Genomic DNA, 27,849 nt, shown 5'->3' with positions numbered 1-27,849 from the left:
GCCAGAGGACAAGCTGAAAACCAGAGTGGTTTGCTCTCCTAAAAGCCAAGGAGTGAGAACTCTTCAGGCAGAAGAGAGTGAGGGCAGAGTGATCAGTAGCTCTCATGTTATCAAGAGGGTAATTCAAACTATTAAGGAAGAGACTGTTAGGAGGAGTTTAACAAGGAGGAGGCCCTTTAATGACTCAGAAAGTAGTTGAAGTAATTTTCATAGACGTAGAAATGAGTGGGAAGTGAGAAATAAAATTGAAATATGTAGATGTCAGAGTTTATGTTTTGTGGAAGCAAAAAAGGTTTTAAATAGATTGGATAGTGGGAGAAGGAGCAAGATGGTCAGGTTTCATTGCCATTTCAGTTGTAGTCAAATACCATGAATTTCTGGTAATACTAATCTGGGCAGGGCTGTGGGTATGCGTGTACATTAGTTAATTTTTTGCAAGCAGGTGTGAATGTACAGAAATTGAACAGTTCAGTGGATCCAGTGTAGATTTTTTTTTTTTGAGACAGAGTCTCGCTCTGCTGCCCAGGCTGGAGTGCAGTGGTGCAATCTCAGCTCACTGCAACCTCTGCCACCTGGGTTCAAGCAATTCTCCTGCCTCAGCCTCCCAAGTAGCTGGGACTACAGGCATGTGCCACTACACCTGGCTAATTTTTTGTATTTTTAGTAGAGATGGGGTTTCACCGTGTTAGCCAGGATGGTCTCTATCTCCTGACCTCGTGATCCGCCCGCCTCGGCCTCCCAAACTGCTGGGATTACAGACGTGAGCCACTGCACCCAGCCCAGTGTAGATAATTCACTTTACTAAAACTCACCTGGAACTTTGGGGAAATTTCTGACTGCACCTATCTTATGATATAATGGCACCTACTGTTGAAGTATAGTATTGTAGCTTAATATTAATTATAATATAAAATATCTATAAAAATAAGTCAAGATACTGTTTTTCTGGAGGTAGGCATGTTTAGTTTGAAATTTTCCATAGGAAGAAATTCGGTCCTCTGAAAACGTATTGCCAATAAGTGCATTGCAGGACATGATATATAAAGAAAATATTGGACAGTGTATATATGGAGAATTTTAGAATTTAGAATATGACATGAAATGAAAGTGAGATTTCACCTGGTTAGAGTTTTCTTGACCAGTCTCTCAACCTGAGGCAGGACCATGACCAGGGAGTAAGAAAAGAAATGCTCCTTGGAGATCAAAATAGATCTATCTACTTTGGTCCTTCCACTATAGAAGAGGCCTTTGCATTCTGTTGGCCCTTTAGGCTTTTACTTGATGTCTCCATCATCATATTTTACAAGCCCACAGATAATTTGAGGAAGATGAGTTGCCGCAGTAGAAATGATAGGGAGAAAAAAAAACTACAAAAAACAGAAACAAAAAATTCTAAAACCACAGCAATATAGTAGCTTTATTATAGGACATGCTGGATAAACAATCCAACAGCTACCTCAGGGAGCTTCTGAGAGCATGCATGATGCAATGATCAGTGAGGCAAGATCAAATTGTGTTTGATGTTCAAGAAAGGAAAAACAATTCATGTAAGTCTATCCAAAGTAGTAAATATTTTATATTTAAGTAGTGTATATTCACTTGTCAGATGCTCAGTTCACTTATCTGAAACCTATGAAATAAAGTCTTATATTTTAGAATATTTGAGTTCATATTTATTTTAATCTATGAAATCCACTACATTTACTTAATAATCACCTCTTACCATTACATTTCTTGAGCACCCACAAGATGGGTAGAGTGTAGTAGAAAAAGAAGAACACGGTCCTTGACCCCCAGGAACTTGCCTTTTAAGAGAAGACAGCCTGAAGTGACAAGCTGTTATAAGTTAGTGTTTTAAACTATGGAAGAACAATCTGAGCAGAGTGCTCTACACTGTAGATGACTTCTTAGAGGAGAAGTGACTTTTGAAATGAATTTAGAAAAATGTGGAGAAAGTTGCATCCATATATATTTTAAGACCAAAGACATTAATGCTGTCTCTTCAGTTTATTGTCGAATGTTTATTCCCAAACAAACCAAAAGCTAATAGGATGTTACTTAAAACATGCAAGTCCCATTTCCTCCACTACTACCAGCACTCAGGTAAAAGCATGGAACAATCATTTAAAATCTTGCCAAGGGCCTTCCTATTTTTTCTGTACTACCTGCTGCCAGACCACAGTCCATGGCTGATGAAAGTGATATCAGTACTTCATCTTCATGTTCCTATTCTCTTATCCCTAGATGCCTGTGAGGAGCCACCAACATTTGAAGCTATGGAGCTCATTGGTAAACCAAAACCCTACTATGAGATTGGGGAACGAGTAGATTCTAAGTGTAAAAAAGGACACTTCTATGTACCTCCTCTTGCCACCCATACTATTTGTGATCGGAATCACACATGGCTACCTGTCTCAGATGAGCCCTGTTATAGTAAATAAACTAGCCTCTTTTTTGTTTTCTGCTTGCTCTAGAGATTTGCACACATTTTAGGGTACATATTCCACTATGGAGATGATGATTTTTTTTTCTTGTGAAATGAGGTTTAAGATAGCAATGCATTTTTGCAGACTTTGAGAAATTGAAATCTCCAAGAAATCTTTTTCTTGGCAATAGATTGCCTGGGTGAACATGAAACTGAAATTTGCCCTTATAATAGGTAGATAAAGAAAATAATATTCCCAGGCATTCAAAACAGCAATGCAGAATTTTGACCTTGATTCCGATCTGTTTAGAAACTGGATTGAAAAAATCTCAAAATTATTTTCTTTTAGGAAAAACATGTCCATGTATAGGTGATCCTTTACATGGCCAAGCAGTCCTTGCAAATGGGACTTATGAGCTAGGTTATCAGATACACTTTATTTGTAACGAGGGGTAAGTAAGTTCCTCCTTAGAGGAAATAAGGAAAATGTTAGTAATTTTATTTTCGTTTTGCTTCTCTTCTTAAGCATTCATATAAACTTTATTTAATTTTGCTTTCTATGTGACAAGTTATACTTCTAGCCAAACAACTCTTGGATGTTTTATGGAGACAGCAAAGACGTAGAGTAAATAGAAATTGATATTGAAGGAAAGCATAACTACCTGCTATTTCTGACAATAAGTCTGTTGAAAGCATTAAGAATGTAGTAATCATGAGAATTCATCCTTCACAACTGAGTGTCCCCTATTTAAATCTGCAAACTCTTAGAGTTAAAGTAGGGCTCACAGAAATGAGAAACAGAATTGCCAACTAAAGATATGCTTGTATCCAGATGACTCTGTAAAGTGTGACCTGGTTAGCCTTTACCATCATGTTGAACAAAATCTCTCAGTTGAAAAACCTTATTTCTGAGACTGCTACAATGTGAAGCATCTCAAGAACAGGCACTGAGCACTCGGTAATAGCCTTTGTTCTGCAGGACTTTTAAAGTCATAGATATTGGGGATACTGGACATTTAAGTGAAATGTGCATTTAGAGAGTAAATGTAATTTTCATAGATTTTCTATTGCTATAACACAATACGTGAGACTAGATAATTCATAAAGAAAAGAAATTTATTTGGCTCATATTTCTGGAGGCTGCGGAATTCAAGGGCATGGCAGTAGTACCTGGCAAGGGCTTTCATGCTGCATCAGAACATGCTGGAAAGTGAAAGGGAAATTCAGCACTTGCAAAAAAGACAAAGCACAAGGGAGGGGCTCTCGCTTTATAACAACCTGCTCTTGTGGTAACGAATCCAAGCCTACAAGAATGAAGATCCACTCCCTGAAGAATTAATGAAGACCCTCTAGAAAGGCATTATCCCTCTTAATGCCCTAATCATTTCTGAAAGGCCCCATCACCTCTCACTGCTGTTACACTGGCAATTAAATTTCAATAAGAGTTTTGGTAGAGACAAACCAGATTCAAACAATAGCAATAATACACTATAATATATAAACAAAGTGAGTCTTGGAGGAAAAGTGCACTGTGACCATGTAAGGCAGTTTCACTAAGAGTTTTTAAAATTTGGTCAAGTAGAAATATTGGAGTATTCAATTAATAGTTACATAGAGCTTGCTAGGCACTGTGAGGGATACCAAAAGTTTAAGACATGCACCCTCCTAAAAGAAGTTCTAACCTTATTGAGAAACAATATATACTGAGAGGTATCAAACCAAAATACTAAATGAGAAATACCAAATAATAGAATTAATCATGATAATTACACTAAGAGTCCAGAAGGAAGAGAGATTCCTGTGAATTTAAATCAGGGAAGATTTCACTGAGTATAGGGGTATACTCAATGAAAGTATTCCTATACTCAATGAGCTACTCCTAGAAAGACATTCTGTTCTAAATAATATTAATAGGAGCTAAAACTCATGTAGCACTCACTATGTGCCAAATGCTAACTTATCTAATCCCCTAAACAACCCCACGAGCTATGTACTGTTATCCCCTTTTAATCAATTAGGTAACTGAGTGAGAGGAACTTTAAGTGATTTACCCAAGCTCAAGAAACTAGTAAGTTGGGAAGCAGAGACTCTAATCCAGGCATTCCAGCTCTAGGGCCTGTTCTCTCTACAGTCTTGTCCTTACTGAGCAGAGTCGTGTGAGAAAACGCACAGAAATGAATGTGTAATGTGATTGCAGGAGGCAGCAAAGAGGCTGGGTGGAACGGCACAGCAGATTTATTTAGATGTTTTTGCTCTCGGCCAATATAAGTTCAAATAGAGAAACTGTTTATTTGATTAAATTGCAGATTTATTTAGCATTTTCATTATATAGTATGTTGTTTAAGAAACCACCCCCTCAAATTACTGCAGCGTAGAAAATAAACCATATAAAAAGTTCCTTCATTATTATGTGTCTTATTAATTGCTATACAAAACAGTAACCCTTTCTTTTCTCATTTAGTTATTACTTAATTGGTAAAGAAATTCTATATTGTGAACTTAAAGGATCAGTAGCAGTTTGGAGCAGTAAGCCCCCAATATGTGAAAGTAAGTAAATTCTTTTTTTTTTTTTTTTAATTCAGACCAGTAGTCCTCAAAGATTTTTTGCCTCAGGGCGCCTTTTACATTTTAGATTAACAAAGATCCCAAAGAGGTTTCTTTTATGTGGGTTATATCTATTGGTATTTATCATATTGGAATTCAAACTGAGCGATTTTTTAAATAATTATTGATTCTTTTTGTTTTTGTTTTTGTTTTTCCTAAGAGAGGGCACCAGTATGTTTCCCAGGCTGGAGCACAGTGGCACAATCTCAGCTCACTTCAACCTCAGCCTCCCGAGCAGCTGAGACTACAGGCATGTGCCACCATACCTGGCTTTTTGTAACTTTTGTAGAGACGTGGTTTTGCCATGTTGTCCAGGCTGGTCTTGAACTCCCATGCTCAAGCAATCTGCCCCCGTGGGCCTCCCAAAGTGCTGGGATTACAAATGTGAGCCACCCCACCTGGCCTGATTAATTTGTAAGAATAGATGCAATACAAATTAACATATATAACATTTTTTAATGAAAAATAACAATTTTCCAAAACAAAATAAAATTAGTGAGAATAGTGGCATTGTTCACATTTTTTGCACATCTCTTCAACACCTAACTTAAAGGAAGACTTGGATTTGGGCTGTTGTGTAATCACACAATATGTAGACTTTGGAAAATATCACTATACACTTCTGCCCGGCGCAGTGGCTCAGGCCTGTAATCCCAGCTCTTTGGGAGGCCGACGCGGGTGGATCGCGAGGTCAGGAGATCCAGACCATCCTGTCTAATACCCTGAAATCCCGTCTCTACTAAAAATACAAAAAATTAGCCAGGCGTGGTGGTAGGAGCCTGTAGTCCCAGCTACTCTGGAGGCTGAGGCAGGAGAATGGCATGAACCCGGGAGGCGGAGCTTGCAGCGAGCCGAGATCGCGCCACTGCACTCCAGCCTGGGAGACAGAGCGAGATTCCGTCTCAAAATCAATCAATCAATCAATCAATCAATCACTATACACTTGTAAGGATGAGAGTGAAAAAAGACAATATTTTGGTGGTATTGTGAACCACCAATTTAGAAAATGGATATATTTAAAAATTGCAAAGGATTTCTCAGCTAGCGCTCAGTTAAGCATATTTTCTCATTAAATTGTCAGCATTTCTTGTGATAACTAGAAGAAAACTTAGCATGGCCTTGCAAATAAATATAGGCGTATTAGGCCGTTTTCGTATTGCTATAAAGAAATGCCAGAGACTGGGTAATTTATAAAGAAAAGAGGTTTAATTGGCTCGTGATTCTACAAGCTCTACAGGAAGCATGATGCTGGCATCTGCTGGGGGTTTGGGGAGGCCTCAGGAAACAACAACCATTGGGAAAGGCAAAGGGGGAGCAAGGTGTCTCACATGGCAGGAGCAGGAGCAAGGTGGGGAGGACGGGAGGTGTTACACACTTTTAAATAACCAGATCTCCCAAGAACTCAGTATCACTAGAACAGCACCAAGGGGATGGTGCTAAACCATTCATGAGAAATCCACCCCCATGATTCAAACACCTCTCACCAGGCCCCACCTCCAACATTGTGGACTACAATTTGACATGAGATTTGGTGGGGACACAGATCCAAACCATATCAATAGGTATTTACACTTTAAGAAATGAGATTTGTTCTGAAAGTTAGTTACTACATTAATGGTTTGAATTTGGGATAATATATTTGCTCATAGAAACCTTCTTTTAAATCCATATTGAATTCACAACCAGCTTGTAGAAACCCTATACTGACAAATTCACTGAAGACACAGAAATTTTACTAATGCTGTCTTAATCTTTTACATTTCTTTCCTCTTTTTCTTCAATTTTAAGAGATTTTGTGCACATGACCTCCAAAAATAAAAAATGGAAAACACACCTTTAGTGAAGTAGAAGTATTTGAGTATCTTAATGCAGTAACTGATAGTTGTGATCCTGCACCTGGACCAGATCCATTTTCACTTATTGGAGAGAGCACTTATTGGAGAGATTTATTGTGGTGACAATTCAGTATGGAATCATGCTACTCCAGAGTGTAAAAGTCACCTTTCAATTTATTTCCTTCTTCATCTGTAAGTACTCTGGAAATATTTTGTAAATAGTTTTATCTACAAATAAAGCAGGTGTATGTGCTTCCTCCTCCTGTGTAATTGGATCTAATTTATTTTAATACAGGTCAATTCAAGCCAAAAAATAGTTCTAGTTAGAGTTCCCTATTTTTCACCCCCACATGTTCTTGGCATTTCATTTCATACAGTGTGAACTACTGTGTATCTGCATGAGTTAGAAGTTTTTGTTTGAAAGACCAAAAAAGATAATAAATCAACAAACACTGGCTTAAAAATAAGAAAGGTGGTTCTTGTATTACAAGAAATCTAAGAGTTCTGGCTTTGGTAGTGGTAGACTGTAACAGACTAATGCTCTCACCAATAAAAATGATAAACTCTGGATAAAAAATAATTTTCTTAAAGACCAGAGTGACCAAAAGTATGAAGACTCCACAGGGGACTTGCCTGTTTAAAGAAAGAAATCACAGAATAACAGTGATTTAAAAGTATGTACTTCCCAAGTATGCATGAAACATTCTCCAAAGTAGACCATATTCTAGACAATAAGACAATTTTCCACAAATCTCAAAAAATCAAAATCATTCAAAATACATTATCTGATCACAACAGAATGAAAGTAGGAATCAACAACAAGGCCAATCCCCAAAGAAATGAAAAGTATACAAGACACTCCTAAATAATCCATGCATAAAAATAGTAGTCAGCCGGGAAATTAGAAAGTGTTTTGAATTGAATCACAACACATCAAAATATCCAAACATGTAGGATACAGCTAAAGCATTGCTTACAGGGGAATGTATAGCATAACATACTTACGTTAGAAAAAAAAGAAAAGCCTCAAATCAATGATTTAATTTTCCACCTTAAGAAACTAAAAAAGAAGAGCAAATTAAATCCCAAACTAGCAGATGTAAGGAAATGATAAAGATAGAGCCAAAATCAATGAAACTGAGAAGAGAAAAAAAAAAATAGAGAAAATCGATGAAACCAACAGTTGCTACTTGGAGATCAATAAAATGTGTAAACCTACAGCCAGACTGACAAAGAAAAAAAAGACACAAATTAACCAATACTGAGAATGAAAGAAGTGGTGGCCAAGCACGGCACCCCAGCCAGCTTGAAGACCCTGCCCTCCTGCAGCCGGCAGGGGCAGTCACTCCTGGACTTGTCCTTTTAGAAGCTCCAGCTTTACCACTTGCTGGTGGAGCCCAACCACTGCCGCAGGGTCCTCATCACCAACACGCCTGGCAGATCCAAGAGGAGATGGCCCAGGATGGGATGTGGTGAACAGCAGCACCCAAGAGTGCGGGGTGCGTGTGGCTCCACTGCCTGGTTTCTGCAGAGATCCTGTGCCAGTGCCCTGTGCCCGCCACACAGGAGCCAGAGGGGGAGCACCATGCCCCCTGCTTTTGGAGACTGCTGCACGAAGGGGCCAGGTATCAGACCTTTGCTCTGTCACCTCAGCACTGGCACCAGAAGCCCTGCAAAGCAGCATCTGGGAGATGGACAGCCAGGGGGAAAATAGAGGAAGCTTTCAGAAGTGGCTAGATGAGATATTTGAAATACTGAAAACTAAAAATCCCAACTGCATGGAAGAGCTGGCCTCAGATGTGGTCAGTTCTTACGACAACCTGGACACACAGTGCTGACCCACATGATGGGATGCACCAAGCTGGGCCCCTGCAACACACTTGGAGGCTTGGCCCTGCAGCCGCCCCACCTCCCAGCTCCAGCTACAATTGCAGTCTGACCTGGGCAAGCAAGAGCACATGGTGGAGATCCTGATGGAGACCTGAGCCACACGTGCCAGAGTGCTGGCCAGACATGGAGTATGGGATCCCGCCAGGGGAACTCTGGCCAGCCTGTAGCCCACTGCCCAGCCTTGCTGGCTCCTCTGCTGTTTCCTGCATGGTCTGCAGCCCCCGGCCCATTCCCTTCCTTCCCCTCTGCAGAGGGCAAGCCAGAGGCTGTTCTCAGTGGGAGCTAGGGCTCTCCTCAAAGGCTTTCTGACCTTGGGGCAGGCTTGACATCCCCATAGCCCTGCATCCCTCATCCCTTTTCATGTCTACTGGAGGACAGTGAGCCATAGCTGCAGCAATCTTGTTTAAATTTAGGTAGTTGAATTTTTTAGAATTAAGTTTTGTATGTTTTGAGCAATAAATTGTCTTAAGATATATATTTTAGGTTGCTTCAAGATAGCTGAATAGGAACAGCTCTGGTCTACAGCTCCCAGTGAGATCAACGTAGAAGACAGGGGATTTCTGCATTTCCAACTGAAGTACCTGGTTCATCTCACTGGGACTGGTTGGACAGTGGATGCAGCCCATGGAGGGCAAGCTGAAGCAGAGCGGGGTGTCACCTCACCAAGGAAGTACAAAGGGTCAGGGGACTTCTCTTTCCTAGCCAGGGAAAGCTGTGAGTGACTGCCTGGAAGAACAGTACACTCCTGCCCAAATACTGTGCTTTTCCCACAGTCTTCACAACCAGCAGACCAGGAGACTCCCTCCTGTGCCTGGCTGGGGAGGTCCCACGCCCACGGAGCCTTGCTCGCTGCTAGCGCAGCAGTGTGAGATCCACCTGGGATGCTGGAACTTGGCTGGGGGAGGAGCGTCCGACATTGCTAAGGCTTGACTGGGCGGTTCTATGCTCACAGTGTAAACAAAGCGCCGGGGAAGCCTGAACTGGGTGGAGCCCACCGCAGCTCAGCAAGGCCTACTGCCTCTCTAGATTCCACCTCTGGGTGCATGGCATATCTGAACAAAAGGCAGCAGACAGCTTCTGCACACTTAAACGTCCCGGCCTGACAGCTCTGAAGAGAGCAGTTGTTCTCCCAGCACAGCATTCGAGCTCCTATAACGGACAGACTGCCTCCCCAAGTGGGTCCCTGACCCCCGTATAGCCTAACTGGGAGACACCTCCCAATAGGGGCTGACAGACACCTCACACAGGCGGGTGCCCCTCTAGGATGAAGCTTCCAGAGGAAGGATCGGGCAGCAATATTGACTGTTCTGCAGCCTCCGCTGGTGGTACCCAGGCAAACAGGGTCTGGAGTGGACCTCCAGCAAACTCCAGCAAACCTGCAGCTGAGGGACCTGTCTATTAGAAGGAAAACAAAGAAACAGAAAGGAATAGCAGGTGGTGATATCCCCTTTATCATTTTTTATTGTGTCTATTTGATTCTTCTCTCTTTTCTTCTTTATTAGTCTTGCTAGTGGTCTATCTATTGTGTTGATCTTTTCAAAAAACCAGCTCCTGGATACATTGATTTTTTGAAGGATTTTTTATGTCTCTATTTCCTTCAGTTCTGCTCTGATCTTAGTTATTTCTTGCCTTCTGCTAGCTTTTGAATGTGTTTGCTCTTGCTTCTCTAGTTCTTTTAATTGTGATGTTAGGGTGTCAATTTTAGATCTTTCCTGCTTTCTTTTGTGGGCATTTAGTGCTATAAATTTCCCTCTACACACTGCTTTAAATGTGTCCCAGAGATTCTGGTATGTTGTGTTTTTGTTCTTGTTGGTTTCAAAGAACATCTTTATTTCTTCTTTCATTTCGTTATGTACCCAGTAGTCATTCAGGAGCAGGTTGTTCAGTTTCCATGTAGTTGAGCTGTTTTGAGTGAGTTTCTTAATCCTGAGTTCTAGTTTGATTGCACTGTGGTCTGAGAGACAGTTTGTTATAATTTCTGTTCTTTTACATTTGCTGTGGAGCACTTTACTTCCAACTATGTGGTCAATTTTGGAATAAGTGTAGTGTGGTGCTGAAAAGAATGTATATTCTGTTGATTTGGGGTGGAGAGTTCTGTAGATGTCTATTAGGTCTGCTTGGTGCAGCTAAGTTCAATTCCTGGATATCCTTGTTAACTTTCTGTCTCATTGATCATCTAATGTTGACAGTGGGGTGTTAAACTCTCCCATTATTATTCTGGGGGAGTCTAAGTCTCTTTGTAGGTCACTCAGGACTTGCTTTATGAATCTCGGTGCTCCTGTATTGGGTGCATATATATTTAGGATAGTTAGCTCTTCTTGTTGAATTGATCCCTTTATCATTATGTAATGGCCTTCTTTGTCTCTTTTGATCTTTGTTGGTTTAATGTCTGTTTTATCAGACACTGGGATTGCAACCCCTGCCTTTTTTTGTTTTCCATTTGCTTGGTAGATCTTCCTCCATCCTTTTATTTTGAGCCTATGTGTGTCTCTGCACATGAGATGGGTTTCCTGAATACAGCACACTGATGGGTCTTGACTCTTTATTCAATTTGCCAGTCTGTGTCTTTTAATTGGAGCATTTAGCCCATTGACATTTAAGGTTAATATTGTTATGTGTGAATTTGATCCTGTCATTATGATGTTAGCTGGTTATTTTGCTCGTTAGTTGATGCAGTTTCTTCCTAGCCTCGATGGTCTTTACAATTTGGCATGTTTTTGCAGTGGCTGGTACCGGTTGTTCCTTTCCATGTTTAATGCTTCCTTCAGGAGCTCTTTTAGGGCAGGCCTGGTGGTGAAAAAATCTCTCAGCATTTGCTTGTCTGTAAAGGATTTTATTTCTCCTTCACTTATGAAGCTTAGTTTGGCTGGATATGCAATTCTGGGTTGAAAATTCTTTTCTTTAAGAATGTTGAATATTGGCCCTCACTCTCTTCTGGCTTGTAGGGTTTCTGCCGAGAGATCCACTGTTAGTCTGATGGGCTTCCCTTTGTGGGTAACCTGACCTTTCTCTCTGGCTGCCCTTAACATTTTTTCCTTCATTTCAACTTTGGTGAATCTGACAATTATGTGTCTTGGAGTTGCTCTTCTCGAGGAGTATCTTTGTGGCGTTCTCTGTATTTCCTGAATTTGAATGTTGGCCTGCCTTGCTAGATTGGGAAGTTCTCCTGGATAATATCCTGCAGAGTGTTTTCCAACTTGGTTCCATTCTCCCCGTCACTTTCAGGTACACCAATCAGACGTAGATTTGGTCTTTCCATATAGTCCCATATTTCTTGGAGGCTTTGTTCATTTCTTTTTATTCTTTTTTCTCTAAACTTCTCTTCTCACTTCATTTCATTCATTTGATCTTCCATCTCTGATACCCTTTCTTCCAGTTGATTGAATCAGCTACTGAGGCTTGTGCACTCGTCACGTAGTTCTCGTGCCATGGTTTTCAGCTCCATCAGGTCCTTTAAGGACTTCTCTGCATTGGTTATTCTAGTTAGACATTCATCTAATTTTTTTTCAAGGTTTTTAATTTCTTTGCCATGGGTTCGAACTTCCTCCTTTAGCTCAGAGTAGTTTGATCATCTGAAGCCTTCTTCTCTCAGCTCGTCAAAGTCATTCTCCGTCCAGCTTTGTTCCATTGCTGGTGAGGAGCTGCGTTCCTTTGGAGGGGGAGAGGCACTCTGATTTTTAGAGTTTCCAGTTTTTCTGCTCTGTTTTTTCCCCATCTTTGTAGTTTTATCTACCTTTGGTCTTTGATGATGGTGACATACAGATGGGTTTTTGGTGTGGATGTCCTTTCTTTCTGTTTGTTAGTTTTCCTTCTAACGGTCAGGACCCTCAGCTGCAGGTCTGTTGGAGTTTGCTGGAGGTCCACTCTAGACCCTGTTTGCCTGGATGTCAGCAGCGATGGCTGCAGAACAGCGGATATTGGTGAACTGCAAATGCTGCTTCCTGATCATTCCTTTGGAAATTTTGTGTCAGAGTACCTGCCGTGTGAGGTGTCAGTCTGCCCCTATTGGGGGGTGCCTCCCAGTTAGGCTATTTGGGGGTCAGGGACCCACTTGAGGAGGTAGTCTGCCCGTTCTCAGATCTCAAGCTGCGTGCTGGGAGAACCACTACTCTCTTCAAAGCTGTCAGACAGGGACATTTAAGTCTGCAGAGGATTCTGCTACCTTTTGTTTGTCTGTGCCCTGCCCCCAGAGGTGGAGCCTACAGAGGCAGGCAGGCCTCCTTGAGCTGTGATGGGCTCCACCCAGTTCAAGCTTCCCGGCTGCTTTGTTTACCTAAGCAAGCCTCAGCAATGGCGGGCGCCCCTCCCCCAGCCTCGCTGCTGCCTTGTAGTTTGATCTCAGACTGCTGTGCTAGCAATGAGCGAGACTCCGTGGGCGTAGGACCCTCCGAGCCATGTGCGGGATATAATCTCCTGGTGTGCCGTTTGTTAAGCCATTGGAAAAGCACAGTATTAGGGTGGGAGTGACCCGATTTTCCAGGTGCCATCTGTCACCCCTTTCTTTGACTAGGAAAGGGAATTCCCTGACCCCTTGCGCTTCCCAGGTGAGGCAATGCCTCGCCCTGCTTTGGCTCACGCACAGTGCACTGCACCCACTGTCCTGCACTCCCCAGTGAGATGAACCCGGTACCTCAGTTGGAAATGCAGAAATCACCCATCTTCTGCGTCGCTCAGGCTGGGAGCTGTAGACTGGAGCTGTTCCTATTCGGCCATCTTGGCTCCTCCCTCCTATTTTATTCTTTTCAGAGTGATCTGTTGACACCTTTACTGAGTTTGTTCCTATTGCAGGACTCTCATTTTCTGGAGTGCAACCAGTTTGAGTCTTTTGATGTAACACATTTAAGCAGGGAAATTTCTGCTGTCTGCAGAACACGACCTATATTTCTGTCTCTTCCCTGCCTGCAGTCTTCCACACCTCATATGTTATTCTTTTTTTCTCTTTACCGGGCAGTTTTATCTGGCAATAGCAACTAAATTTTATAGCAACTGAAAGGCAGGAAAAGTCCTTATTTACTGAGATGAAATAGAGGACTTTTTGCAGGGACTCCTGATCAGCAGCTGTGCTTATGACTGGAGAGATTATTTTGATATGACGGAAGGAATTGTCATCCTGATTTCAGCACTGCTATCTCTGGTTTCACTTTCCTTGCAGCAGAAGCAAAAGACTAATTGTAGGAAGAGCATTAGCCTGCTCAGACTGTGCTTAATTAACATCATTTCTGTGGTCTTCAGTTTCCATTTAGTTTAATGAGATTGTTGAACTCAAATCTCAATCACTGGATTCTAATTTATTTATATATTTCCTATCTCCCTAATATTTTAAAGGATCTAGGGGAATTATGCATGTTAACATAGTAATTAGAATACCTTTTTATAATTCCTATAAAAGCCTGTTAACTGGTAGCCTCCTTAGTTGAGTCCTGTAGGTTTTGAGGGGCAGGAAGAGACGGTTTTTTTAGTGGACTGATATATGAGCAAAACAAGATTGCATATGAAATTAATACTCAATAAGGTATCCAGGCTTACTCACATGTTCCTAGTGGGTATATGTACTAATACTAAGTTTGTTGATACAGTCTTTTGAAAGAGTTAACTATAAGCATTTCATAAAGTGTTTATAAAATACTGATCTAGCTTAGTGTTTGAGAGCAAGGAGAGAATTGCTTGTAAGAAAAAGTTTATAAAAAAGAGAAACTACAGGGGTATTTTTTGAAAAATGACAAATCAAAATTCCTCATGGGATTGTCAATCATTTTTTATCATCAGTTAGAGGAAGACTAAATAGCAAGATAATGATGTTAAGGTAGATCTAAATGTGCTAATGTGAAAAAATGTCCAGGAAGTCCTAAGTGGAAAAGAGGAAGATGTAAACTATGTAGTATAATACCACTTAACAGTTTTTTAAAAAGACACATATGTTTACCCCAAGCACATTACTTTTATGATTTATTACTGGTTATCTTCTAGGATTTCCATTATAAAATATGAAATGTAGTGAGCATTTTTTTGGTTTTTTTTTTTGAGATGGAGTCTCGCTCTGTCACCCAGGCTGGAGTGCAGTGGCATGATCTCAGCTCACTGCAAGCTCTGCCTCCTGGATTCCCGCCATTCTCCTGCCTCAGCCTCCCGAGTAGCTGGGACTACAGGCACCCGCCGCCATGCCAGGCTAATTTTTTTGTATTTTTAGTAGACACAGAGTTTCACCATGTTAGCCAGGATGATCTCGATCTCCTGACCTCGTAATCCATCTGCCTTGGTATCCCAAAGTGCTGGGATTACAGGCTTGAGCTGTAGTGAGCATTCTTGTACATACATCCTTACATACTTGTGCAAATATATATGTAGATTAAATTCTTTTTTTTTTTTTTTTCTAGTTGGAGTCTTGCTCTGTCACCCAGGCTGGAGTGCAGTGACATGATCTCGGCTCACTGCAACCTCCATCTCCAGCGTTCAAGCAATTCTCCTGGCTCAGCCTCCCAAGTAGCTGGGGTTACAGGTGCGACACCATGCCAGGCTAATTTTTGTATTTTTAATAGAGATGGGGTTTCACCATGTTGGCCAGGCTGGTCTCGAACTCCTGACCTCGTGATCCACCTGCCTCAGCCTCCAAAAATGCTGGGATTACAGGCGTGAGCCATCATGCCTGGCAAAGAATGACACTGGGTGTATTAAAAAGTATGATAAGTGACATGATCACAGTAGACATTTCCTCCAATAGAATATTGGGAGAAAGCCTAATGGAAACCAATGAAAAATAAGAAACACACGTAGCCTTTGGAACATAGCCTTTCTCACCTAGTGGAGGAGGAGCTGAGACTTGAGTAAGACAGTCAGATGAAGTAAGGCAGTATTCGGGAATGTTTGTGTGAGCTAAGACTATACATCCTGAGTGATACAAGTGTGTTGGACCATGTATACATGGGTCTCCTTTAGTGAAGCCGCACTGAGTAGAGAATAGTTTTCTACCTAAAGCATCTTTACTCCATGATGAATCAGTTATGCACGGAGGAGAAAGAGCTAACACGTGTACTGAAATATCTGCTACATTATCTACTCAACCCTAATTCTACTCACCTTTCTACAGCCTTTGATATTTAGAGTTACTCCGTCCTCACACAACTCTTTCCAGCTCTAGCACTGGAAACAATTGACTCCTGTTTCTACCAAACTGTATGTCCCAGATTCTTGTCTTAGGAGCCATAGAACTCCAAAGGTTTATGGCTATAACTGTGTTTTGACATAACTGGCTTTCTTTATAGTCCTATGTGATTTACTTATGCATTACAAAAAACAGCTCTGAGAAGGGATTCATAATTCTGACCAGCCAGGCAAAGGTGTATACATGATACATAAAGATATTAAGAACCCCTGCATGACTATTCACAATAGCAAAGACATGGAATCAACTTCAACGCCCATCAGTGATAGACTGGATAAAGAAAATGTGCTACATATCCACCATGGAATACTATGCAGCCATAAAAAAGAATGAGATCATGTCCTCTTCAGGGACATGGATGGATCTAGAGGCCATTATCCATTGCAAACTAACGCAGGAACAGGAAACCAAATACTGCATGTTCTCACTTATAAATGGGAGCTGAATGATGAGAACACATGGACAGATGGGGGGAACAACACATACTGGGGTCTATTGGAGGGTAGAGGATAGGAAGAGGGAGAGGATTAGGAAAAATAACTAATGGTACTAGGCTTAATACCTGGGTGGTGAAATAATCTGGACAACAAACCCCCATGACACAAGTTTACCTATGTAATAAACCTGCACATGTACCCCTAAACGTAAAAGTTAATACAAGAACCCCTGCATGGATAAGGATCATGTATTTCCATTCAGATCTTCCTTTCATTAATTTTACATGCCCCTCTTCAACAGTCTCATTGATTCCTGTGATTTTTGACCATCTGCCATCCATTATCTTTTACAAAAGTCCTCTTGTGCCTTTTTTGGAAGTCCATTTTCATAATCAACAAATTACCTATATTCCCAATCTTTTCCTAAACATTCTCACACCTCCTGGCCTTCACTAAACCCCATCTGTCCCATGCCCACATCTTTCTTAGTTTAAAAAACAACAACAATGAAAAACTTTTGCTGCTTAACCTTGATGGCGCTATCCCTTCCCCACCCAATGGTTTCCTATTGCTACTGTAAAAAATTATCTTGTGGTTTAAAACAACACAAATCTATTCTTTCACATTTCAGGAGATCGTAAGTCCACAGTGAGTCTTACAGGATGAAAACCAAGGTGTTGAAAAGACTGACTCCTTCTGAAAGCTCCAGTGGAGAACTTGTTTCTTGCTTCTAAGGGGCACTGGCATTCCCTGGCTCATGGCAGCAACACTCTGAGCTCTGTTTTCATCATTGCCTTCTGGTCTGTTACCTTCCTCTTATAAGGATCCCTGTGATCATATCAGGTTCACCTAGCTACTCCAAGATACTCTTTCCATCTCAATATCCAACTGCAAAGTCCTAAACTACAAGGTAACACTCACAGGTTCCGGGAAGTAGGATGAGGACATTTTGGGGGAACATTATTCAGCCTACCGCGTACTCCTCCTTTTCTCTCATTCTTGGATTCTTTTTTATTGTTATTTTTTAAATTGGCATATAATGATTGTACACATTTATGGGATACAGCAAAGGAAACAGCAGAGTGAAGAAAAAAACCTACAGAATGTGAGAAAATGTTTGCAACCTATGCCTTTGACAAGGGGTTAATATCCAGAATATCTGAAGAACTCAAACAACTCAGCAAAATAAAACAAATAATATTATTTAAAAGTGGGCACAAGACCTGAACAGACATCACTCAAAAGAAGACATAGAAATGGCCAACGAACATAAAACAAAATGCTCAACATTCTTAGTCATCAGAGAAATACAAAATAAAACCACAGAGAGTTACCACCTCGCCTTAGTTATCAGAGCTCTTATCAAAAAGACAAAAGATAACAAATGCTGGTGAGGATGTGTAAAATAGAGACCTCTTATACACTGTTAGGGAATCCAAATTAATATGGCCATTATTGGAAATAGTATGGAGGTTTCTCAAAAAATTAAAAGTAGAACTACCATATGATCCAGCAATCCCACTACCGGGTATATACCCAAAAGAAAGGAAGCCAGTATGATGAAAAGATATCTGCACTCTCACATTCACTGATGCACTATTCACAATAGCCAAGGTATGGAATCAACCCAAGTGTTCACCAATGGATGAAGGGATAAATAAAATGTGGTATATATACACAAGGGAATACTATTCAGCCATAAGAAAGAATGAAATCCTATCATTTGCAGCAACATGGATGAATCTAGAGGATATTATATTAAATGAAGTAAATCAGGCACAGAAAGACAAATCCTGTATGATATCAGTCATGTGCAATCTAAAAAAGCTCATCTCATAGAAGTAGAGAGTAGAATACTGGTTACCAGAGGCTGGGGTAGGGAGAGACAATGGGAGATGGAGAGAGATTGGTTAAAGGGCACAGGGTCACAGATACATAAGAATAAATTCATCCTTGAATACTTAACCCTCTGCCCTACATCTGTCACTCCTACATCCATATTCATTGCTAATCCTGGGGCTAACTCTTGATTGCTTTCTTCTCACTACTAACCTTAAGAAAGGAAGTAACCAAAATCCAATACATGAGCAACTGTTCATTCCATCTCCAATATCTTTGTTAATTGTCCACTTTATCCACCCAGTCAGGGCCACCATCAAACCTCACTTGGATGTCAGCAAAAGCTCCCTGGCTGGTCTCCCCTCTCCATTATTGCTTTAATCTAGTCTCCATACTATACACAGATTTACATTTTTTGAATATATATCTAATTGTCCTTCCCTTTTTAAAAATCGTACAATGGCATGACGTCTCAATTCAGGGTAAGGAAATTGTTTCTTCACATTCCCTGTACACCGTACACATCGCCTGCAATTGCCCTTCAACACGGAGAGCAGGCATTTCATTAGCTGACCTTCCCACACACATTCTTGCAAAGAGGAAAAGTCAAGCAGGGTGTTTGGAGGCCAGTTGCCATCATCCACCGCCTTTGTCTGGAAGCGCAGGGCCTCGCCTGCGGGATCCATCCAAGCATTGTCAAGCTCTGCTGCTGCACCTGGGTCAGCAAGGTGGGCTCTCCCAGCGAAACTCGTTAGAAACAATGCAAATGGGGAGTAAACATGGCCTTGCCCATGAAGGGGAAGCTGGTCAAAAGCATTTTGTCCCGGAACCCCGCAGCCCTCCCCATGCTCTGGGCGCGGAGCACAAGGATTGGTCACTCCTCTTTGCACTGCGCTTTTCCTCTTATTTCAGTTTTCTTCGAGATCAAATCTGGTTTGTAGATGTGCTTCGGGAGGATGGGGGTCTCTTCTCCGAGAAGCCGGGAGCCTGTTGGGCAGCCGGCGCCCGGTCCCCCCTTCTGCTGCGGAGGATCCCTGCTGGCGGTCGTGGTGCTGCTCGCGCTGCCGGTGGCCTGGGGTGACACGCTGGGGGGCGTGGGGAGGCGCCCGGGCGGACGAGGCACCCAGGGCCCCGCAGAGAACTCGCGTGCCGCGCTGGGCTGCGCTGCTCTGCGCGCCCGGGTCCAAAGGCAGCGCGATGGGTGGGCTGAGCGCGCGACCTGGCAGGGCGGCGGGTCTGGGATCCTTCTGCGCACTGGGGACCCTCGCTGCCTCTAGGTAAGCGTGGAGTTCCCACGTGCAGGGGCTTAAGTCGTGACGAGCGCAGTGGAAGGCGCAGATGCTGAGCGGGTGCCGCACGAAATTCCTTGCCTTTGTGTATTCACAGCCTCGGCTGGCTATAGCCGAGCGTGGCGTCGATCCTAGCGAAACGGGACTTGGGGATCCGACAAACCTGAGTTCTGGTCCTAGAAACTTAACTGTGAGGCAAGTTAGCACACCTAAGTCTGTTTGCTCTTCTGTAAAATGGGGACACTGGTATCTCTGCATTGAGGAGTTGCTGCCTCAGAGGCATAAAGCCTGTCGAGTATCTAACACAGGGCCTGTCCCCGAGTCCATTTCTATCCCCCAACCGTTACCTCTGCACTTTGCTCCCAGTGGTGTTTAGACAAGCAGTCCTAGGGATGTCCTGCATGGAACTGTCCTCGTCCCCCACCCCAAGCCACCACCGCCATCATCATGATGCACTTGATTGACAGCATACTTTAAGACAGATGCATGCCAGGCACTTGGGGATTAGAAGAGCAAGGAAAGCCCCAGAACATGCAATGTAACCGCTGCAGGTAGAAGGGACAGTAGATATGTTTACAGTTTGCATTTCAGTGATGTGTTTAGTACAAAATAAAGCCTATTATAACTACTATGGAAATTTTGAGGCCACATCTCTTCCTTTTTTTAACTTCAAGTAGGTAAACATCTTCAGTTAGAACCCTTCTATTATTATTTTTGGGCTCCCCAAAAGTCTTCTTGGTTGCCTAGACTCACAGGGGCAACATCTCACTTGAAGCGACAGTCTTGGTTGTTTTGGTCCTGTCTCTTCCTGACAACTCAGGGTTCGTCCTTCTCTGCCACTAGACGTTTTGCATTCATTATTTGAGTGTTCCTTCTTCTCTAAAAGAGTAAGGGGAAAAGAAAACCAAGTTCCCCCCAAGAGTTGTTATTAATGTTTGATCTCCTTAGGCACCAGAAAGTAACCTGTCTAGTGAAGAGATATGATAAAACTTACAATTTTATTTTTAGGAGAGAAGCATGCCCAGTAAGTTAAGCAATCTGTTGTCAGTGCTTGCTGAGGTTCTCACAATAACCTCCAAATGTGAAACAGCCTAAACTAAACTACCTAGAAATTTTGTTGCTGGAGTAATTTCAATTTTAAAATGCTGATGGATGCTTCCGGTGTGCACAGTTCTTTGGAATTTAAAAGAAATGTAAGAGAAAGAGCTATGCTCCCAAGGTATATGCATATAGAAGTAGGTGGTGGAGTTTTATGAAATCTACTTTTTAGGAAGCCAGTGTTCTGGTTTTTCCAAACTCTGCTACTTACCAACTGGGGCTGTGGACCCAGCAACTTAAGTCACATCACTGACCTTCAGTGTCCACGTGTATAAAATGAGCATGACTGACATCCTGATTTCTGAGAGAGGTATTTTGAAAATCAGGTGGGGTAGTGCATGTGACAGCGTTTTGTAATCTGAAAACCCTCATGCATGTCTGAAAAACCATGACTAAGAAGTCGTGCAAGACTGCAGGATCACTGAAAAGGGAGAAATCTCAACTCCTATGATCAGGAAAGGGTGAGGGAAAAGAGTATGACTTTACTAGCACTTGAAGAGTGATTCCAGAAACAGGTTGCATAGGACAGTTTATGGGAATATTTATTTACATATAAAAAATAACGAGGAACTAGGATTGTTTTGTCATTAGAGGGTACTCATACTACCCATGAAGTGGTATGGTGCTATTTGAAAGAGAACTTAGATTAGCTGCAAATAGATATTGCAAACTTAGGGCAACTACTGAAAAAAGTGAAAAAAAGAAGTACAATTGATATGCCAGTAAGGAAGAGTGAATTGCATCATATAAAATGCTCAGTTAAAACAATAAACAGGGCCAGGCGCAGTGGCTCATACCTATAATCCCAGCACTTTAGGAGGTAGGGTAGATAACCTGAGGTCAGGACTTCAAGACCAGCCTGGCCAACATGGTGAAAACCCATTTCTACAAAAATCCAAAAATTAGCCGGGCATGATGGTGGGTGCCTGTAATCCCAGCTACTCAGGAGGCTGAGGCAGGAGAATCTCTTGAACCTGGGAGGCAGAGGTTGCAGTGAGCCGAGATCGCGCCACTACACTCCAGCCTGGGCGAAAGAGTGAGACTCTGTCTCAAAAATAAAAATAAAATAAAATAAAGGTCAGGAAAAGAATGCAAGACAAAAAATAGGAACAGAGAACAAGAGAACAAAGACAACAAATAGAAACAAGTAACATATTAAACCAACTATATCAACCATCATTTTGAATGTCAATGATCTAAAGGCACCAATTGAAACAGATCATCAGAGTCGATCAACAAACAAAACTCAACTATATATTGTGTACTCCCTATAAGACCATTTTAAATATAGAGAATATATGTTAAAAGTAAATGGGTAAAGATATACCATGCTAATGCTAGTCACAGAAAGCAGGAGTAGCTGTGTTAATTTCAAACACAGCAGACTTCAGACGAAGGAAAATTATTAGGAATAAAGAGGGGCATCATATAATGATAAAGGGGCTAATTCTCCAAGAAGGCATAACAGTATCTAATATGTATCCATCTGACAGAGAAACAAAATATGTGGGGCAAAGCTGATAGAACTGCAAGGAGAAATAGATGAATGCACTATCATAGTTGGAGACTTCAGCACCTTTATCTTTTCTGATATCAGAAAAGATAAAGGTGCTGAAGTCTCTGTATCAGAGATGGGCAGATTCAGCAGGCAGAAAATCCGTAAGGACATACTTGAACTCAACAGCACCATCAATCCACTTGGATATAATTGACATATACAGACGACTTCATCCAACAACAGCAAAAGACATATTCTCCGGCTCACATTCATGGGGATAGACCACATTGTGAGCCATAAAAATAGTATGCTAATTAAGCTTTACCAGGGAGTGTTTAACATAGGGTGGACTCTGGCGCCCTCACGTGGTCCTCATGTAGGATCTGGTTTGATTTTCCCTGCTAGGTAAAGGTGCAAGATAGAAAGAAGGGTAATTCCAATTTGCTTTCTGTGCTTTGTGATGTATTCTGGTTTACATATGCTCGGATGAGTAGATGTATGATTTATATTATCAACTGTTATCTAAAATAAACTTCACATTCGGACAGGCAACATCAAAACTGTCCTACACAGAAATACTGGGTGAAGATCACTTAATAAGACGAACTCCAGAAAACAAGAAAATGGCAGAGTTGACAATCCCTCTCACCCTCCCTGCAAAGACACATGTATACAAATTTCTTTTGTCAGAGACATTAAGAGAAACAAATGCTGTCAATCTAATCACAACTGATCACAACTTGATGAAACCAAAAAATCTAGAAAGTATCATGAAGACAGTTGAAATACAGCTTTACATTCACTGTTGTGACCAGAGGAACTCACTGTGGCTGTTTTTTGTCCCCTTAGATGTCAACTAATGATTGTGTTAAGTGATCATGATTAACAGAGCATTTAAAGTGTTTATTTTATCTGTATTACATTTCAAAAATTTATATTTAGGCATATAATTTATATATTTGTGTACATATATAATTTATTACTTTATATTTTTGAAAGTGCATGCTCTTTTTTTAAGCTGACAGACATGCCTAAGCAAAGCAAGTGCAAGTCTGTTCCTTAAAGGGTAAGTATGCAGAATGGAAAGCAGAGTGTACTTCGGGTTGACAGCTCATATTTGCACAGACATGAAAGTGATGATGTGTTAATTGTGCGTATAGCACAGAATAAATCAGCTTGCTTTGAATGGAAAATCTGAACCAGGAGTGCATGAAATTGGGCTGAGTCATACAGGAAAAAACCCGAAATGAGATAACAAAATATACCCACTAGAATGGCTAAAATGGAAAAGATTGACCAAGCCAAGTGTTGGCAATAAAGTGGAGAAGCTGGAATTATAATATACTGCTATTCGTCAGGTAAAATTACAACATTAACTTTAGAAAATAGTTCAACCGTTTCTTAAAACCTTACACACACACCTGTCATATTACTCAGCATTTTACTCTTAGGTTTTTACCCAAGAGAAATGAAATCATATGTCCACACAAAGACTTGTACATGAATTTTCATAACAGTTTTGTTTGTAATAGCCAACAAGTGGAAACAATCCAAATGTCCCTCAACAAGTGAATGGATAAACTAAATTAACATATATTTATACAATTGAATATTACCCAGCAACAAAAGGAAACAATTTGTATATGTGCAGCAACCTAGATAGAACTCTAATTATGCTGTGTGAAGGCTAAAACATTTAAAAAAAATCGGAGTGATTTTCTTTATACGATAGGATATAAACGAAGTGATTCGGGTTATATGAAATTTTAGAAAGTTAAATCAATCTGTAGTAAGAGAAAACAGGTAGAAGGTTGCCTAGAGAAGGAAGTGGATGTTTGGATGGATTACAGAAGGACATGAGTGAACTGTGTGGGGTGAAGGGTATGATGGAAATGTTCGTTGTCTTCATTTGGTGATGGTTTCACATGGCATATATATAAGTGATCAAATTGTACACTTTAAATACTCATCAACCATTGTATGTAATACATCTTAATAAAGCTATAAAAACTTTTTAAACTTATGGTAGGTCTTGAGTTTATGGAGTTTATATTAATATACTTATCATAAGAACTAGCCACAAATTGAGGGATTGGTAATAAAGAGGGAAAGGAAACTACATCAAGCATTCTTTGTTGAAGGCTCATATGTTCCTTGTTTGGGCTACTATGCAAATTTATATTATTACCTATACTATGCATATACTACTATGAAGGTAAGAATATTAGGGAGTTAAGGGGAAGGAACTTCTTTCTTTCCAAGAATGGTTCATTATATTTGCTTTGTTGCTTTGATCTAGTTCTAACCTCTCATTGCAAGCTTTGTTGTGACGTTTACCCTCTCTCAATACAGCTTTTGGCACTAGGAGAGCTCCACTTGGAATCTCTTCCTTTGTCTAGCATCAATGCATAAGACACATATCAAAATTGTATTTCATCCCACATATCAACTAGAGGAAAGGTGAATGCATAACATTGAAAGTCACGGAACTGTTTTATTGGTGTTTTTTTTTTTATACAGTGGTTCTCAAAGTGCTGTTATCTATCCAAATCAGCTGTGAAACTTTTAAAAAATATAGACTCCTGGGCTCTAACCCAGACCCACTAAATCAGAGATTCTGGGGACATAGCGTAGACTCTTCATTTTTTTTTAAGTTTTATAAGTAATTCTTCAATTATTTGATCATTGCAACAAATATGCATTGAGTGCTTATAATTGAGTGTTAAGCACAAGGACTAGGTATTAATTTAGAAGTACAAAAAACACGTCATCACTTGCCCTTAAATTATACATATCTAATATCTTTTGAGAGAAATAGATACTTCTAAAAGCACACAAAATTAAGAAGCACAAATTGCAACCACAAACAACTATTGATATGAAAGGAAAAGGAAAGGGCCTGACTAGAAATTATCATAGGGTGGGGCAGAGGGAAGTAGTTTAGATTCCAAATCCCTGAGAGGGTCAGGGAAGGCATCAGACTAGATTGGGTGCATTCAGGGTGGTATGGCCATAGACAGGCCAGGGAAGACTTCGATAAGAAAATGGTATTTTAGCAAACACCTGGAGGAAGAATTGAAGTCATAGCCAAGATAAAAGTGCATCACACAAAAGGAATGTCATAGACAGGGGAAAAATGTGTGTCTTCAGGAAACTGAAAAAGGGGAAAGGGCCACCACACCTTGGTGAGGGGACCGAGTGGTATGAGATGAAGCAGGAAACATAGACAAAGGCCTCTTTGTACAAAGCCAAACGTTGGTTCTTTTAAGTCTAATAAAATTGACCTCTGGCCTCAATCTACCCAATTAATTAGTGGAAGGTGTGGGAAGGAACAGAAATGAAAACAAAACAAACAAGATATTTCCAAAACTAGAGTAAGATGCTATTCTTTTTCAACAGATATATCTTCTTGATTACATACTGTTTGACTCTGTGATTTTTGTTGCTTTAAATTAAATCTACGAGGCCTTAAGGGGCCTAGCTGAGTCTAGTATATAATTTGAAATATCTATGAGAAAATACGTCTTCTTTACGGTAAAGTATAGCTTTAGTTGTTGAGCTTTGTTCACTCTTTGTGCTCAAGATTGACGTGGCAACAGACTTCCAACATTGGTGGCTGCTACTGAGGGCCAAAGAGGAGATGTGTACTCCCACTGAATCTGAGTGTCCACTGAGTGTGAAGGTGGATGGTAAAATGCATGAGTGTATCTTACACTCATACTTTACAAGAAAGTATGATAAATGAGGATGGGGGAGAAGCTACAACACAGGCACTTACTGATTAACTAAAATTTGAAGCTGTGACTTGCAGCTTCCCCTTTAGTGAAAGATGATATAAATAGCTTAGTTGTCTTCAAACTAGCAGAGACTTTTTAAATGGATGGATGCTGATTTTTTAAAAAAAGAGCCCATTTCTAAGGCATCTTTTAAAGCAGGTGTCCTCAACCCCTGGGGCATGGACCGGTACTGTCCAGTGGCCTGTTAGGAACTGGGCAGAACAGTAGGAGGTGAGCGGCCAAGCATTACTGCCTGAGCTCCACCTCCTGTCAGATCAGTGGCAGCATTAGATTCTCATAGGAGCAGAAACCCTATTGTGAACTGTGCATACGAGGGATCTAGGTTGCATGTTCCCTATGAGAATCTAATGCCTGATGATCTGAGTGGAACAGTTCCATCTCAAAACCATTTCCCTGCACCCTCCATTCACGGAAAAATTGTCTTCCACAAAACAAGTCTCAGGTGCCAAAAAGGTTGGGGACCAAAGTTCTAAAGGAATCAATCTCTTTGCTATTATTGTTATTATTATTGTTAAGATGGAGTCTTGCTCTGTCACCCAGGCTGGAGTGCAGTGGCACAGTCTTGGCTCACTGCAACCTCTGCCTCCTGGGTTCAAACGATTCCCCTGCCTCAGTCTCCCAAGTAGCTTGGACTACAGGCACATGCCACCATGCTCTGCTATTTTTTTGTATTTTTAGTAGAGATGGGGTTTCACCATGTTGGCCAAACTGGTCTCGAACTCCTGACCTCCAGTGACCCACCAACCTTGGTCTCCCAAAGTGGTGGAATTACAGACATGAGCCACCACACCCAGCTCCCTTGGCTATTAGTGAAGTCTTCTTTTTCTTTTTTGATCACATCTATGCAGTATATTTGAGAGAAAGAGGAAGTAGAGTGGGAATTTCAACAGGGCATGGTGGCTCACACCTGTAATCCCAGGACTTTGGGAGGCAGAGGTGGGCAGATCACCTGAGGTCAGGAGTTTGAGCCTGGCCAACACGGTGAAACCTTGTTTCTACTAAAAATTCAAACATTAGCCGGATGTGGTGGCAGGTGCCTGTAATCCCATCTACTCGGGAGGCTGAGGCAGGGAGAATTGCTTGAACCTGTGAGGCAGAGGATCGCACCACTGCACTCCAGCCTGGGTGACAGAGGGAGACTCCGTTACAAAAAAAAAAAAAAAAAAAAGAGTATGGTAATTTCTCCATTAACTTCGATGCTGCTGTCGTCTTGATCCCCAGATCAATGCAATGTCCCGGAATGGCTTCCATTTGCCAGGCCTACCAACCTAACTGATGAGTTTGAGTTTCCCATTGGGACATATCTGAACTATGAATGCCGCCCTGGTTATTATGGAAGACCATTTTCTATCATCTGCCTAAAAAACTCAGTCTGGACCAGTGCTGAGGACAAGTGCAAACGTAAGTAACTCTGGAGTGGGAACCCCTCTGTTAGTGAAACATCTGTAAGATCTGATTCAATTTGTTCAAATTCTGTAACTGAGTTGCATATGACAATTAGTTTGCCAAGGTGCAATACATATGGGAATTGTTCTTGTAGATCATACCTTGTTACTGCTTTGAGTTCCTGGCACCTTCATTACAAGTTTATTTCATGAGAAACAGTCATTGCAGGACATGATTGAGGGAAAATCCCCATTCACTGGGGGTCTCCCATTTTCATGACTAAAATTAAGTAATGAATGACTTAGGACAAGAAAGAGAAGTGGATTAAATAACTAAAAGATGCGACAATCTTGAGCTTTGAGATCTTTGGATTATACCAGTTGAATTGAATTACAGATAATAACGAAGTTTACATTTTTCTGAGAGGCATAATATGGGGATGAAACCCATCTGAAAGGAAAGTTTTTTTTGAAAGGGAGCTGATCCTGAGGCAGTCTGGTGAGTTTCCTCAAGGTAGCAAAAATCTGTGGAACCATCAGAACTGCATGTGTTCCTCAGTAAGCTACAGGCAGGTTGAGACTGTATGTACTAA

At 41.2% G+C, this 27,849-nt stretch overlaps 1 protein-coding gene across 5 annotated transcripts in view; it reads left to right on the top strand.

The window, feature by feature from the left end:
- Positions 1-27,849, top strand: part of CR1L (complement C3b/C4b receptor 1 like) — a 93,965-nt gene that overhangs the window by 5,358 nt on the left and 60,758 nt on the right. For all 5 annotated transcript variants that reach the window (XM_055108732.2, XM_055108711.2, XM_055108707.2 and 2 more), the window contains one exon: positions 27,093-27,272. In XM_055108732.2, the coding sequence (XP_054964707.1) occupies positions 27,093-27,272 (180 nt within the window). The remainder of the gene's footprint in view (positions 1-27,092; positions 27,273-27,849) is intronic.

Source organism: Pan paniscus, chromosome 1 (assembly GCF_029289425.2).
Source record: "Pan paniscus chromosome 1, NHGRI_mPanPan1-v2.0_pri, whole genome shotgun sequence".
In the NCBI taxonomy this organism is placed as follows: Eukaryota; Metazoa; Chordata; class Mammalia; order Primates; family Hominidae; genus Pan; species Pan paniscus.
The sequence above is the reverse complement of the archived record's forward strand: the minus strand, read 5'-3'. Positions and strand labels throughout refer to the sequence as shown.